The sequence below is a fragment of the Artemia franciscana genome, unplaced genomic scaffold, assembly GCF_032884065.1.
Source record: "Artemia franciscana unplaced genomic scaffold, ASM3288406v1 Scaffold_1268, whole genome shotgun sequence".
NCBI classification, from domain to species: Eukaryota; Metazoa; Arthropoda; class Branchiopoda; order Anostraca; family Artemiidae; genus Artemia; species Artemia franciscana.
The window spans coordinates 24-17282 of NW_027062778.1; the positions used below are offsets into that span (position 1 = coordinate 24).

Sequence of the window (17259 nt, forward strand, 5' to 3'; positions counted from 1 at the left end):
GGGGTAATTTTGAAAATTGAGGTATTTGTAACTTACGAAAGGGTGACCAGATCTTAATGAAATTTGATATTTAGAAGGATCTTGTGCTTTAAAGTTCTAATTTCAAATTCCAACCAGATCCTGTGACATTCGGGGGAGTTGAAGGGGGAAACCGGAGTTCTTGGAAAACATGAAAATTGGGGTATTTTTATCTTACGAATAGATGATCGGATCGTAATGAAATTTGATTTTTAGAAGGAATTCATGTCTCAGAGCTCTTATTTCAAATTCCGACCAGATCTTTTGACATTGGGGGGAGTTGGAGGGGGAAATCTTGGAAAAACACTTGGAGTGGAGGAATCGGGATGAAGCTTGGTGGATAGAATAAACATATGTCCTTTATACGAGATTGACAGAATCGTGCTGGATTCACTCCCTTTGGGGGAGTTGGGGGGAGGGGTTCAGCGATTTGGCGAGTTCGGTGCTTCTGGACGTGCTAGGGCGATGAAAATTGGTAGGCGTGTCAGGGAGCTGCACAATTTGACTTGATAAAGACGTTTTCCCAGATTCAACCATCTGCGGGACAAAAGGGAGAGGAAAAATTAGAAAAAATTAGGCATTTATAACATACGAGTGGGTGATCGGATCTTAATGAATTTTGATATTTAGAAGTACTTTGTGACTCAGAGCTCTTATTTTAAATCTTGACCGGCATTAAGCCTCTTATTTTCCTTTTTAAATCAATCTATTGATTCATAGAATTTTGTTAGAGCTCATACCATATGATCTCTTGGCTCTTAGCTCTTCTCACCTCGTCACAAATGCCATATGAGCTCTTAGCTCTTGTTCTTTTCTAGGTTGAAAATTAAGAGAGCTGAGCAGTGAATTTCGAAACTAAATCTGTGAGGTCTGTATACTCTTGCCGTCTTTTTGTGTGGATAGCATTTATTTTCACAGAAAAAGGCGTTGCAGCAGACGTGGTCAACTTATAATTATAAAGTTTAAATAAAAACCAAGGGTTCTCAACCTTAAGTAAAGTTAATTTTCAGTAAAACCATTTTTTTAATCTCCCTTTTTCGTAATTTAAAAGAAATGGAACCCTTAACATTTTTAAATCTATTATAGTTTTTGCTCATCCCTTGCTCAACGGATTTAGTGCTCATCTAAGCTCATCTACTCTTTGTCTAGCCTCTCTGCCTCAGCTAAGGAGCCGCTTCCTGAGTCAAGAAACAAACAAACAAAAGAATCACAGACATTTTGTTTTCTTCATCTTAATAAAAATTGTTTAGCTTGTTTAAGTGAAACTTTCTTATTTTGCAGACTTACAGATTATCGTTTACTTGCTGCCTGCCGATCCTAAAGAAAGGAATTTTTTAAGGAACTCTGATAAAATGATTGAGTCAATTGGAAAGGTGATCTTGCTCAAAATCATAGTCCCGGAATGTTTTTTTTTTTTCAATTACAAAAAGAAGAAAAGAAGTATCGCATCTTTGCGCCAAATTAATAGAATGGTAAAATGATCAAATAGACCAAATCAATTGGTGAAGCGATTCTTTCAATTTTAAGTTTGATAACTTAGAGGAATAGATTTATGCTCCGGAAGTGAGTTCAAAGCTGGAAAATCGGTCACTTCTAATTGGAATATTTCTGGAAATCTAAGAATATTCTAAAACATACTCTTGGATATTGCTAAAAAGAGACCATTGAAAGAGTGTGTTGTTAAAAGTTTGGCATCAAAAGAGTAATACCATTTAATGACTAAAAATAGGGTAATAAAAACATGTATTATAACATTAGTTAGCTTTATCAAATAATAAAAAAGATGTAAAATATCATTTTTGGAAATATGAAGTAAATCGTCAACTTGGTTGTAAGCCATCAGCCAGCAATGACGCATGTTCAAAGTTGACTGACCAGGCTGAAAACTTGGACTGTGAGAGAGGAGAGAGGGTTGTAATTATTACAGTATTAATTTTACCATTATCAATGGCTGCAAAAGTTTTCTTTGTAATTTATATGAATTTTCTTATTAATTTCTTTAAGCCTTTTTATATTAATTTTTTTATTTATATTTCTAAAAATCAGTTTCGGAAAGGGTGATAGTAATACAGAAGAGGACCCAATGAATTATACATAAGCGTTTCGGAGCAATAAGTATAAGATGTCCTTGGGAGGGGGTATATTGGTATATTTCCATATGTAATATGAATTTTTATATGTATATTTTATTTGTTATAGGTAACAAATAAGAATTTTTAACATCTTGGTACTTCGACGTTACATGGTCCCAAAAACCTCTCCTCCTGCATGCATATATATCTAATTTAAAACAAATCGCCTTGACCCCATTGATTACACCATATAGAATAAATTAAAAGATTAGTTACACTTTAAATTAGCAAGGTCATCAAAACAGAGATACATTTTGCCCGTTTAACCCATCTTAGCTGGCTGAGAACAAGGATTTTCTTGTATTTTCTTTTGGTCGTTTCAGGTTATGATATTTTTAGGACAATAAATTTTTGTCTCTGTACCCACATTGGGCCAAAAAAAATGAATAAGCGAAGCTAATTAGTTAAATTTTACAAAGCTTTTCGTCTGAAAAAAGTCAAACATTACAAATTTATTGATCCCCAAAAATGACATCTACAGATTATAAGACTGTCAGGCAAAGCCGTATCGAAGGTGGAGGTGCTACGGTTTCTGTACACTACTCGTCTATGACCACTCGTCTTATTTTGGATACATTAAATGTTGGAGAGAGAAAAGGAAGTGGCAGAATATCAGGAGTGAAATTGCATGCTCAAAGTTGAAAAGCCTACTTAGATCTGCCAATATTTTTCCATGCTAATCCAGACCTACTTAGAATAGATTTGATTTTGACATGAAATACTACTACTGCTAACAACCCACTACAGTACCAAGCTACTTGATGCCAACCCAGGTACGAACACTCCTCTCCCATCCCAATTTATTCAAAGCTTCCCTCTTTACACCCTCCCAGGTATTCCCCATTTACTTTAAAACTTTCCTTATGACCTCCTCCCATCCAAATCGGGTACAAACTGTTTTTCGTTTGGCGCTAGACGGTTGGCCGACAAGGATTTGAAACTTTTGACATGAAATAACTTTAAAAAACAATGCCGATTAGATATCACTTCAAGAGAAATTTCAGCTTTGATCCTGTAATACTACTAATTAGTTGTCCATTATCCTGCTGGCTTTGATGTTTTTTTGTTTTTTAGAGATGTCGCCAGACTCTGCATTGTTAGTGGTGCTAGGGAATGTTTACCATTTTAAATTACCTAAGATCTAACTCTAATGAGTTTCCTGGTCTCTTTGGTATAATGTGCTACAACCCGCGTTTTTCTAAACTTAAAGGAATCCATGCATTTTGTTTTAATCAGATTTCGGAAGTTAGAGACTTCAAAATTATTTTCATTGTTCCCCTTGAGAGCCGGCCAGTTTTCATTAGTAACCCAAGATATAAATCCAAAAAGAGCATCATTGGAAATTGGGTGATAAGAGAACTCAGAAGTTTGACATTCATTCGTGACCAGGATATCATCCCAAAACTTTTCCAGATAGATTTTTCCTCAAGAACGTGATAGTACGCATATTACGCCCCTGAAGCTCTACCAGAAACCTGTTAGTAACAAGGTAAAGAACAATGTTTTCTCCAACTATTTGGTTGGCCCAATAAGCTGAGCCCTCATCATAAGTGACCAGTATCTTCAGGATTCATCCTTATTGCTTGCAAGAGTGATTTAAGGCAATCGAGTTAGTATTTAATACGGCAAATTAGTTATTTGCCCTGAGGGAAAGAGTTAATATGTTGCTTGTCAAGCTAATCCTTTTCTTCCATATTTATCAAATCAAAATTTTGAGATGGTTATTTTATTCAGCATAGTTGAAAGATCCAATAACTATGCCTGGTACATATGCATTATAGCGACCCCACTTTGTTCTTGATCTGAGTTGAACTGATTTCTCCGACCACAAATGAAATTTATTAAGTTTGCCATATGTAGTGATTAAATAAAAAAAACAAGTTTTTTCAACTGAAAGTAAGGAGTGACATCAAAACTTAAAACGCACAGAAATTACTTCGTATATGAAAGAGGCTGCTTCCTCATCAACGCCCCGCTCTTTACGCTAAAGTTTGACTCTTTCTCTCAATTCTTCTTTCTAAAACAGTAAAAAACTTTAGCGTAAAGAGCGGGGCGTTGATGAGGAAGCAGCCTCTTTCATATACGAAGTAATTTCTGTGCGTTTTAAGTTTTGATGTCACTCCTTACTTTCAGTTGAAAAAACTTGTTTTTTTTATTTAATTTCTGAACGTTTTTGAATCAATGCATGTTTTGATTTTGGCTCTCCGCAGAGGAATAATCAAAACGAAATTTGCATATTTTTTTTTTGGCTCAATGGCTTTCTCATAATTTTGATCGAATCATTTTGAGAAAAAAGAGCGGGGGACGAAGCCTAGTTGCCCCCCGATTTTTTGGTTAATTAAAAAGGCAACTAGAACTTTTAATTTTTTACGAATCTTTTTATTGGTAAAAGATTTACGTAACTTATAAATTAGCTTACGTAAAGAACTTTTGTATTCTCATGTTTTTATTACATATATGAGGGGATTCGCCCCATCGTCAGTACCTCGCTCTTTACACTAAAGCTTAAATTTTATCCCAATTCATTAAGAATGACCCCCTGAATCACAAAAGCCGTAGAATAAGTAGTTGAAATTACCGAAAATACTTTAGCGTAAAGAGCGAGGTATTAGAAGGAGGTGAGCCCCTCATATGGGTAATAATTTCTGTTTGTTTTAAGTTTTATTGCTGTTCCTTACTTCCAGCTGAAAAAGCTTTTTCACTTTTATTTTTTAATTGTTTTTTTTTTAAATAATGCTAGTAAATCCTGCTCTCCCTTCATGGAAATTTTCTTCTCCCATTACAAATTCTCGAAGGAAAGTTCCCCCAGCATATCCCCCTCTTCTTAACCCCTCCCAAAAACCAAAAAAATCCTCCTGAAAATGCCTGTATACTTCCCAATAACCATTACTATATGTAAGCACAGGTCAAAGTTTGTAACTTGTTGCCCCTCCCACGGGGACTGTGGGGGAGTAAGTCGTCCCCAAAGACATATTTATAAGGTTTTTCGACTACGATGAATAAAATGGCTATCTGAGAATTTTGATCCGTTGACTTTGGGAAAATAATTAGCGTGGGAGGGGGCCTAGTTGCCCTCCAATTTTTTTGGTCACTTAAAAAGGGCACTAGAACTTTTCATTTCTGTTAGAATGAGCCCTCTTGCAACATTCTAGGACAACTGGGTCGATACGATCACCCCTGGGAAAAAAAAAAACAAAAAAACAAATAAACACGCATCCGTGATCTGCCTTCTGGCAAAAAATGCAAAATTCCACATTTTTGTAGATAGGAGCTCGAAACTTCTACAGTAGGGTTCTCTGATACGCTGAATCCGATGGTGTGATTTTCGTTAAGATTCTATGACTTTTAGGGGGCGTTTCCCCCTATTTTCTAAAATAACGCAAATTTTCTCAGGCTCGTAACTTTTGATGGGTAAGACCAAACTTGATGAAACTTATATATTTAAAACCAGCATTAAAATGCGATTCTTTTGATGTAGCTATTGGTATCAAAATTCCATTTTTTAGAGTTTTGGTTACTATTGAGCCGGGTCGCTCCTTACTACAGTTCGTTACCACGAACTGTTTGATAGAGAATAATGTCTGACTATGGATATTAAAATGAAGATTTGGGATTTGCCAAGGACCAAAGAAGAGGGAATTAGACAAAACATAAAATGTTTTTATTCGGTTTTAATTCGGTAGATGGATAGAGCAGAACCTCGACTACTGGGTAATAGCAAAGTTGTTAGGTAAAAGTTACAGAATGCGTCATTAGACTTGCATACAACTACAGTCTCTACCGGTGTTGCTGACCTCTGTTTCATGGCCCTTCAGCCAGGAAGTGCAATGGGGGGGGGGGGGGGCAATCCCGTGCTTTCGCAAACCCTTCTTGTTTACCTTCCCCAGATTTTTCCAGGTACCCATTTACAGCTGGACCGACTCTGGTTGAACTTGTAGAGTCGTACCAATGGCTTCTGTTCCAAATCAAATAACCAGAGATATTAGGACTCGAACCCGTGTCCTAACAGACAAGGGATTTGAAGTCCTGCATGCTAACCACTCGCCTAAGAGTTTTTAGCCCGACACAAAGACTTCACAAAGTTTGTATAGTTTTGGGAAGTAGCAGGAACCAAATTGAAAAAAAAACAAACAAAAGTATGTGAAAAATTATCAAAACACAAAATGTTAATGTTTTCACAGATAAAAAGCGTTGTCAAATTTAAATAATTTATTTTGATTGCTTATTTGTACAGTTCAACAAGGTAACACTGACTAAAATGTAATACTGCCTTAAAACTTCATATTTTTCAAAAAAAACAAAAGAAACATTTCAGAAAATCGCAGTTATGAGGCATGAATAGACCTAAGATACGTTCAAGGGGCGAAAAAGTTTAATTAGATGTCCATCAATGTTTAATTAGATGGACATATATTTTTATATTTTTTAATTAGATGTCCTCGACCCTTTAAGGTGTGTTCTGTTTATTATTCATAAAATTTTTTATCTATTTAATACAGACAAATTTTTACGGTTAGCAAATTATGTGAGAACCCAAACTTACCCGTCACTGATTTCTATAGAGTATCAATTTAAAAGTACTGTCTCAGTAGAGATAAGAAAGATCTTATGCTTAGTTTTTTAAATTTATTTGATTTAAAATCCCCGTTTGATTCAAGGAGAACTAAATAAAAAGAGGAAAATAGTCCAAAGAAGAATCAGTGATAGGCAATTATTTGGCAATTTTTGGTTTCTTAAAAAGGCAACTAGAACTTGTATTTTTTTTTTATTTTACAGTCGTTTTTATTAGTAATAAATATACTTAGCTTTCACAACGAACTTCCATATTTGTATGTTTTTAATACGTATATGAGAGGGCTCGCCCCCTCGTCAATACCTCACTCTTTACTCTAAAGGTTGAATTTTGTCCCAGTTCTCTAAGAATGACCCCTGAATCACAAAGGCCGTAGAACAAATAGTTGAAATTACTAAAAATATTTAGTATAATAAATATTATAATAAATATTATTCTAATAAGTAGAATAAATATTGTATAGAATAATAGAATTTAAAATATACTAATTTTACTTTTTAGTAAAATTACTTTTTTTAGTAAAGATACTAATTTTAGTTCTTTTTGAAGAGTCAAAAGTGATCAATGGGGAATCGGCCGACGCCCCACATTTACAAAGAGCATCCGGTCAAAATTTTGAGACAGCCATTTTTGGTACTTTGATGCTAGTTTTGATAATTTGATGAAAGTTTGATGTTAAAAAAAAATTGATTTTTAAATAAGGCGTTTTCTAAAAACTTGAAACTTTTTGTAATAAAAAAAAACGAACAAAAATTAATTTAATAAGACTTTCAGGAAAAAAGTTTTTCAAAGAAAAGTAAAGGCAATATTAAACTCAAGAGCAGCAGGTACAAATACCTATTAAAATCAAACAGTTCGTGGTAACGAACTGTAAGCAGGGAGTGACACGGCTCAATAGTAACCGAACTCTTTTGATGCTGATTTAAATATGTAAGTTTCATCAAGTTTAGTCCTACTCATCAAAAGTTATGAGCTTGTGAAAATTTGCCAAGGTTTCAAAAACTGTGGGTGACACCCCCTAAAAGTCATAGAATATTAATGAACAAAATCTAACAAAATTCTCTCATTATCATTGACCCACCTATGTGGCGCGTATTCATATACACATTCGGGTAGTTTTATAGCACCCCTTACATTTAAATAGAGTTATTGCCTCGGTGTCCTACGGTTCATGGCGGCTAGAGAATGGGTTTCGGTCGCTTGCTGGGGAAGCCGCTTTCATCAGCCTTCCATATATGGCTTTTCCGCATCGATGTCTATAGACTCTATTTCCATGGATCTCTAACTTAGTAAGCAAATCCGGCACCACTATTTTGTTCAATATACTTCATCTTACATTCAGTAATACTGCAAATCTACATTCATGTCTTCCCACTATCATATCCAGCAGTTAAAGTTTGATTCTAGTAGTAGTAGTAGTAGTAGTTCACAGGTTTAATAGCAAAAACTTGACAGCTATCTCTGATTTGTGTTTCTTTACAACATATACAAAATCAAACTACACTTGTAAATATAAATCAAACTATAAATATTAACTCTTATTGTACATTTTGACGAAAACCGGGACGAAAGAATTACCGTATCGGTTTGTTCTTGCTTTAACGGGAACTAACTTATCTTACTTTCTCGTTCTTGATGGTAGAAGTTGATCAGGTAGAATGTCACGGTGCTGAGATTTAGAAAGCAAGTACTTTCCGAAACTCATCATCAGAGTTTCGTACCGGTTTTGGAGTGACGGCAGTCCTAGCACTTCCAGAGCCTTTTCGTAGGGGATGTCACGGCGGCCCAAGATGATCGATACCGCTCGCTTCTGAACCGATTCAAGCTCCTGACAAAGATACACTGTTCTAAGTGCTGAGGGCACCCAAACAGGGCACGCATATTCCAGAATGGGGCGGACATACGCTATGTATGCATATTTAATACTCTCTGTGTTTGCAATGAACCTACGCATACCGTTTAAAGTCTGTAGACTAGCTTTTGCACTTTTAACCACGTATCAATATGTGCGGCAAAGCTGAAGTCATTGGAAAAAGTAACTCCAAGGATCTTGATACTGTTTGTAAGAAGGAATGGAACATTTGGCTGCATAGCATCACTTTTTAGTGGGTTAAAGCGCACTATCTTCGACTTGTTCACATTAATCTCAAGATTTAGCTCCGCGCACTCTTTTGTGAAAACACTGAAAAAATTTTCAGTTAGCCTATTTACTATTTCTACGAGTCATATGCAAGATAACATTTTGGATAAGAGGTGCAGTGGCCGATAATATTGTCTGTGTCCTAGGTATAGCGAATGAAAAGATAAGGGGACCACCTTGTGCCAGTATCCGCGGTCATACAAGGTACTAGAGGAAATATTTTAAGTCAATAGAGGAGCTTCGGCACAAAAATAATTGGTATTAATAAGGGTGAAATCTATATTCACTTTTTATTTTATTGGATTAAAGCACTTTCTAGATGGTTAAAACAATTAGGATTAGATACCCTATTAACCTGGGTAGTATTATCCAAACCTCAAGAATTTGGCAGTTTCAAAACTTACTAGAGGAACCTGCCCCGTAAACGACAATCCACGAAACAATCAACCCGTTCTTGGGAGAGGGTGGGTTACAATAATAACTTACACGAAACCTCTATGTTACCATGGAGAAGAAGGTGGATTTAGAAGTAAGGCTTGCCAACCTGAAGGAGGCTCTGAGAAATGTACACATCGCCCGTCGCTCTCTTGTCTGAAGAGATAAGTCGTAACAAAGTAGGTACACCGAAAGGTGTGTCTTGAAAGAGGGAGGTAGTTTGAATAAACATTTTTCTTACATTAAAAATATACGCTTTAGAGGGTTCCCTAAGTCTTTACTCATAAACTTACTTAAAACAATATTATACAAGAAAAAGAATTGAACTTTCTCAATGTCCAAGTACTGAAAAGGAAACCCCGTCAATTATAAAAAAGTTAGTTTTTGTACCTTTTGTATCAGGGTTTATTAAATTTCGACCTTTATCGGCGAATCCCAAAATAAGGTGATCTATGCCAATTAAAGGTGACTGTTTCATAATTTTCTTTAAGATTGACATTGATGTAAAAAGTATTTCGTACCTTTGTATCTGGTTGGCAGAATACTCCTTTAGGGTACTCCATAGGGAAGTTGTTCTAGGGGACGAGCTCTAGAAAAAATTATATTATAGTATCAAAAAGGATATGAGAAGGCTTAAAAGTTGCCTGGGTGTAACAACCATCGTCACCAAAATGATAATTTCAAAATAGTTAATTTATACTAGCCGGCGCTAATTATAGAAATTTAGCAACCATAATGATAAAATTAGTAGAATCATAAATATATTAGATATAATTTGCTCCAAAAAATTTGAAAAGAATTCGGCAAAACTCATCTCCGCCTGTTTAACAAAGACATCGCGTCCTAATTTTAGGAGGTCAGGCCTGCCCACTGATGAATTGAAGGGCCGTGGTATACTGACCATGCAAAGGTAGCATAATCATTAGCCTTTTGATTTGAGGCTGGAATGAATGATTTGACGAGGGATGGCCTGTCTCTTTTATTAAATTGAAGTTAATCTTTAAGTGAAAAGGCTTAAATGTACTTGGAGGGCGGTAAGACCCTATAGATCTTCACATTCAACTCTTCTGTCTTACGGTGAGTAATTAGATACAAGAAAACAATGTTTGGTTTGGGTGACGGTGAGAGCAGAATAAACACTCACAATATAAACACATCAATAAATGACCACCGATCCTTAGATGAATAAAGACCAAGTTACCTTAGGGATAACAGCGTAATTCTTTTTGAGAGTTCAAATCGACAAAAGAGTTTGCAACCTTGATGTTGGCTCAGGGATCCTACTCGGTGCAGCAGCCTAGAAAGGTAGTCTGTTCAACTATTAAACCCCTACGTGATCTGAGTTCAGACCGGAGTAAGCCAGGTTAGTTTCTACCCTCAAGGTAGATTTACTCATGATAGTAAGAAAGGACCTCTTGAGATTTTATGTCAACTTGGCAGATAAATGTGTTAGATTTAGGATCTATTTATAAGGAGTCCTTAGTTGATAGCACTAGCTTAAATGATTTATTTTATTTTTCTACTAGTAGTTATGGCTTTAATCTCACTTGCTTTTTTAACGCTATTAGAACGAAAAATCCTGGGCTACATTCAATTACGTAAGGGTCCAAACAAAGTCGGTTTCCTAGGGATCTTATAGCCTTTCTCTGAAGGCATCAATTTATTTTGTAAGGAAGTTTCACTTCCCCTTATTTCTAATTTTATACCCTATCTTGTGGCCCTTGTGTTCAGTCTATTCCTGTCTTTCTTCCTATGGACTTTAATTCCATTTCTGTCTTACGGGCGAAATTCAATTTATCATTTCTTCTAGTCATCTGTGCAATGAGAGTGGGAGTATACATAATCATGGTGGCAGGCTGATTCTCTAATTCTAAGTATTCCCTGCTAGGAAGGATCCGTGCGGGGGCGCAGACCATCTCTTATGACGTATTTCTAATTATTATTGTCCTGTCTCCTTTAATACTATTTAAAAAGCTTGATCTAGTGGGGTACTTAGTTAGGTCTTCGTATCTAGGGTGACCCTTATATTTATGTCTCTCTTTGGGACTATGTTGGTTCATTACAATTCTGGCAGAGACCAATCGTACCCCATTCGATTTAGCTGAGGGGGAATCTGAATTAGTGTCAGGGTTCAACACGGAATTCAAAGGGGTAGGTTTCGCTCTAATTATACTATCCGAATATGCTAGTATTCTCTTTATGTCTCTACTATTCAGTGTAGTATTCGGGGGAGCAAGTTTTTTGTTATTTTGCTTAGCGGTATATTTTTATGTTTGGAGACGCGGCTCCTACCCCCGCTACCGTTATGATAATTTAATATATTTATGTTGGAAAAGTCTGCTGTCGGTATCTCTAATGTTTCTCTGCCTTTATTGAAGCCTTTCTCAAGGGGTTAAAATTAAAGACCCCTGGTTGCATAATCAACCTTATTCTGCTTTCGAAACAGATGCTTTAATCGGCCAAGGGGTCTCATTAAACAATCTTGTCGTTCATATTAATGATAATTGGGGTAAATACAAAATTGGAGAAGTACACGCACGTGAGAATCTGCCCTAGAAAATATAAGGATCTTCTACAGGTCGTGCTCCAATTCATGTGAGAAGCAAGAACACTGACACTCACGATCAAAATAAAGGTTGAGCGATAGAATAGAACTCAAGACCTCGGAACTTGGGCTTGAACGTAAAGGGGAGGGACACAAGAATAAGGATAGAAGAGACAAGAGCAATTACCCCTTCTAACTTGTTAGGAATAGATCGTAGAATAGCATACGCAAACAGAAAATATCATTCTGGCTGGATATGGGCAGGGGTAACTAACGGATTAGCAGGAATGAAACTATCCAGGTCCCCTAGAAGATAAGGTCTTGTCAGGGATAGAGCCACAAGAAAAAAGATAAACACTATAAATCCGACGGTATCCTTAATAGAAAAATAAGGGTGGAACGGTAACATGTCTAAGTTGGCGTTAATTCCAAGAGGATTATTAGAACCTCTCTGATGAAGGAATAAAAGGTGAATTATCCTTAAACCGGCCACCAGATAGGGGATCAAAGAGGAAAAGTGAAGAATCGCGTTAGAGTGGGATTGTCAACAGCAAATCCGCCTCATAATCATTGTACTACATCATTACCGATATGAGGTACGGCAGATACTAGGTTCGTAATAACAGTAGCTCCTCAAAAGGACATTTGACCCCACGGGAGAACATAAAAAAGTTGTATTTTCCTAAAAAAGCAGCGGCCATTACAAGGAATAAGAGGGCAATTTCAGTTATTCATGTCTCAAAGTAATGAAAAGAACCATAATACATTCCCCGACCAATATGACAATAAATGCAAATCAAACAGTTCGTGGTAACGAACTGTAGTAAGGAGCGACCCGGCTCAATAGTAACCAAAACTCTAAAAAATGGAATTTTGATATCATAGCTACATCAAAAGAATCGCATTTTAATGCTGATTTTAAATATATAAGTTTCATCAAGTTTAGTCTAACCCATCAAAAGTTACGATCCTGAGAAAATTTGCCTTATTTAAGGAAATAGGGGGAACACCCCCTAAAAGTCATAGAATCTTAACGAAAATCACACCATCAGATTCAGCGTATCAGAGAATCCTACTGTGGAAGTTTCAAGCTCCTATCTACAAAAATGTGGAATTTTGGATTTTTTGCCAGAAGACAAATCACGGGTGCGTGTTTATTTATTTTTTTTTTTTTCTTTTCCCCAGGGGTCATCATATTGACCAAGTGGTCCTAGAATGTCGCAAGAGGACTCATTCTAACGGAAATGAAAAGTTCTAGTGCCCTTTTTAAGTGACCAAAAAATTGGAGGGCATCTAGGCCCCCTCCCACGCTCATTTTTTCCCAAAGTCAACGGATCAAAATTTTGAGATGGCCATTTTATTCAGCATAGTCGAAAACTATAATAACTATATATTTGGGGATAATTTACCCCCCCACAATCCCTGGGGGAGGGGCTGCAAGTTACAAACTTTGACCGGTGTTTACATATAGTAATGGTTTTTAGGAAGTGTACAGACGTTTTCAGGGGGATTTTATTTTGTTTGGGGGGTGGGGCTGAGGGGAGGAGGCTATGTTGGAGGATCTTTCCTTGGAGGAATCTGTCATGGGGGAAGAAAAATTCAAGGAAAAGGGCGCATGATTTTCTAGCATTACTATAAGAAAACAATGAAAAATAAACATGAAAACTTTTTTCAAATGAAAGGAAGGAGTAGCATTGAAACTTAAAACGAACAGAGATTATTACGCATAAGAGGGGTTCTAAAAATATTTTAGCATAAAGAGCGAGGTATTTAGGAGGAGATAAATACCTCGCTCTTTATGCTAAAGTATGTTTAGTAATTTCAACTATTTATTCTACGGCCTTTCTGATTCAGGGGTCATTCTTAAAGAATTTGGACAAAACTTAAAAATTAGTGTAAAGAGCGAGGGGTTAACGAGGATACAAACCCCCTTGTATACATAATAAAAATATAAGATTATGAAAGTTTGTTACGTAAGTTGCTAATTTATAAGTTACGTATATTTTTTACTAATAAAAACGTTCGTTAAAAATTAAAAGTTCTAGTTGCCTTTTTAAGCAACCCAAAAATTGGAGGGCAACTAGGCCTCCTTCTCCACCACTTATTTCTCAAAATCCTCTGATCAAAACTAAGAGAAAGTCATTTAGCCAAAAAAAGAATTAATATACAAATTTCATTTTAATAATTTATGTGCGGAGAGCCAAAACCAAACATGCATTAATTCAAAAACGTTCAGAAATTAAATAAAAAAAACTAATTTTTTTAGCTGAAAGTAAGGAGCGACATTAAAACTTAAAACGAACAGAAATTACTCCGTATATAAAATGGGTTGTCCCCTCCGCAATCCCTCGCTCTTTACGCTAAAGTTTGACTCTTTGCCACAATTCTACTTTTTAAAACAATTAAAAGCTTTAGCGTAAAGAGCAAGGGATTGCGGAGGGGACAACCCATTTTATATACGGAGTAATTTCTGTTCGTTTTAAGTTTTAATGTCGCTCCTTACTTTCAGCTAAAAAAATTCTTTTTTTTTATTTAATGAAGAAAAAGGAGGCATCGTTGGCGTGAATAGTGCGGAGCAGTCAACATTAGTTGACATCTCGGCAAATATGAGCTACTCTGGAAAAACCTAAGTCTAGTCTTGCTATGTAATGCATGGCTAAGAAGAGACCAGTAACGATTTGGATGATTAGGCATAGACCTAATAGGGACCCAAAGTTTCATGAAATTGAAATGTTAGCCGGGACAGGTAGATCTACTAAGGCAGAATTAATAATCTTAAGGGTAGGCTGTGTCTTGCGTAAAGATAACATTTTATTTTCCAAAATCACGGGAGCATTAAACCATTGACCGCAAGGGCTTTTTATTGCTGTTCAAGAAATCAATAACTAATAGGAGAGCTAAAAATAAGTACACCACTACAAATGAGTCGGCTAAAAGAGAAAGTCTATTAACATTAAAATTAATGACCATGAGCTCAGCGGGATGGAGATACCCCGAACAAGAATTGATAAATATATCATTTTTACCTAAAACCAATAAAGAGAAGGTAATTGTAGGAAGAAGTCATATGAATGAGGTCAACTCAACAGCAAACTTCTCGTTAGCTCTGAGTGAGGATACATAAATAAATATTACTAGGATCCCACCTAAAAATATCAAAAAAAGAATTAAGGAGACTCATAGGAAACCATTTTAAGCATAATACAAACTAATAGAGCTTGAATGAACAACTAGAGTGTAAAAGCAAGAGGATGATTTATCAGAAGTATAAGCATAGAAATAACAACAATAGATCTTATTATATCAAAAGGTAGTTTAAGAAAAATATTAACTTTGGAAGTTAAAGATGTTAACAACTCTTTTGAAGACCGGGAGATTTCTCTAAATTCGGTTTACAAGACCGACATTATTTTTTAATTACTCAGTCTATTATAATAATTTATTTATCACTTTTATTAGGGTTATTAATCTTCTCCTCAAGAAGCAAGCATCTTTTAGTAACTCTATTGAAATTAAAATTCCTCATTCTTTTATTGTTTGGACTATTAATATATTCAAACTACATGACAATAATTAATGCATTCATTTTCCTTAGAATTACAGTTTGCGAAGGAGCTTTAGGGTTATAGTACGTTCATCAGGATCAGATCAAGTACAGTTTTTAAATGAATAAGTGGTTCCTTGCCTTAAGTATAATGTACTTAATACTGATATACAAGTTAATATCCAAATTCTACTTAGAATGGGGGAGTACCTTATTAACTTTAACTTCGGGAATTTTCCTTTTAATAGTTATCAGATTGAAGCCAAATTGGCCACTAATCTGTAGAATCATTCTTTTAAGTCTGTTTGTTCTCCTGTGACTCGCTTTTACTACTCAGTCATTTATTTTATTTTATGTCTTCTTTGAGTACTCCTTAATTCCTACAATCATCTTAATTCTCGGGTGAGGCTATCAGCCAGAACGGCTACCTGCTTCTTATTATTTCCTATTTTATACCTTATTGTCCTCCCTACCCCTTCTTTTTATTATCATCGCTCATACGGGTGTTTACTCTTCATCGTAAACGTAATTACCAATTTTTCTTAACCAAACCCACTGCTTGATGCTTTTTATGCTCTTATGATTTATAATAAGTTTAAAGCCCTTTAACCACTCCCCTAAAATTATTGCCCCACTTAAAACGTAAGTTTTATCTCTACCCCACCCTCCTAAAAAATATACTCGATAAATCTTTGACCTATTTTGACGTATAATTAGTAGTTTTGGCAAACGGGCAAATATAACTGGTTAATAAACATGCCAAACGATTATAAATTAATTTGATGGTCTTGTTTCATTCTGCTTGAGTCCCATTCTGAAGATCAATTCAGCTTGCATTTTACCAATAGGCTGCAACAGACATCATGGCTTGCATTTTGTATTGTTACGTGATTATATTTTATTTAAATATGATTAGATTTTATTTCATTACCAACTTTTGTTTGTGTTTGTTTGTATGTTTTTCATGTCTTGTTGAAGCTAGTTATTGATTTCTTTTTTTATGTCTTTAATACTTGGACTCTTATAACTAATTTTGTGTTAACCAATTTTTTTTCAGTTTAAAAATTTTTACCTGTTATTACTAGATCTTCGGGTTCTTATATGTTATAGCGACCACAATTGTTCTTGATCTGTAATGAAACCGGTTTTCTTTGTATACTCGGAGATAGCCTAGCGAGATAAACTGTAACTATGCAGGTATATTTTAATTAAACATTTGATATATAGACGTGGTTAGGTTTCGTATTTAACATAACTTGTTCTGGGCGGCGTGCTTTCCCTATTTCTCTGTTGTATTTTCCACAACCATTCTACTAAAGTATTATATTTTATCATATTTTGGTATTTCATTAGGATTAACCTAACTTCACTTCTTGGTTGTGGTCGCTATACCGCTTAAGTGCCGATTTTCGTTCCAATTGTAATGATAAGGCATAGAGAAATTATTTGCATTTGGGACTATTAGGGGGGGGGGTGTATTTTTCTTCAGAAGTAACTTTTCTTCCTTTGAAAAACTTGTTTTCTCTATTGTTATTCTTTTTGTTTGATTTTTCGATTGTAATTGCTTTTCAGGCCAGTTCAGAAAAAAATTACTCCAACTCTTACCGAAAAGACAGGATAAAACTTCTGAAAATGCACCGAATTTCTCCCTATTTCTAAACAGAAAAAGTACAGATTTTTTTTTTTTATTAGACCAGATCAGATGCAGAAACTGTGAAATGACTTTGTAAAAGAAAGTTTAACAACTCTTCAACCTTTGAGTATTTAATAAAGGAGGTGGAGCAACTATCAGAAAGTGATGGCGAGGATGAGACTCCAATTAGAGCATTTGCTACTGATGATGAGCTAAATTTTATTATGTCCCAGCTTTTG

At 35.5% G+C, this 17259-nt stretch overlaps 1 protein-coding gene across 1 annotated transcript in view; it reads right to left on the reverse strand.

Annotated features, from left to right (window-relative positions):
* Nucleotides 1–5289: 5289 nt before the first annotated feature.
* Nucleotides 5290–17259, reverse strand: part of LOC136042419 (uncharacterized) — a 148126-nt gene continuing 136156 nt past the window's right edge. The window contains exon 5 of the mRNA XM_065727392.1: nt 5290–9887. Coding sequence (XP_065583464.1) covers nt 9630–9887 — 258 coding nt within the window. The 3' untranslated portion in view covers nt 5290–9629. The remainder of the gene's footprint in view (nt 9888–17259) is intronic.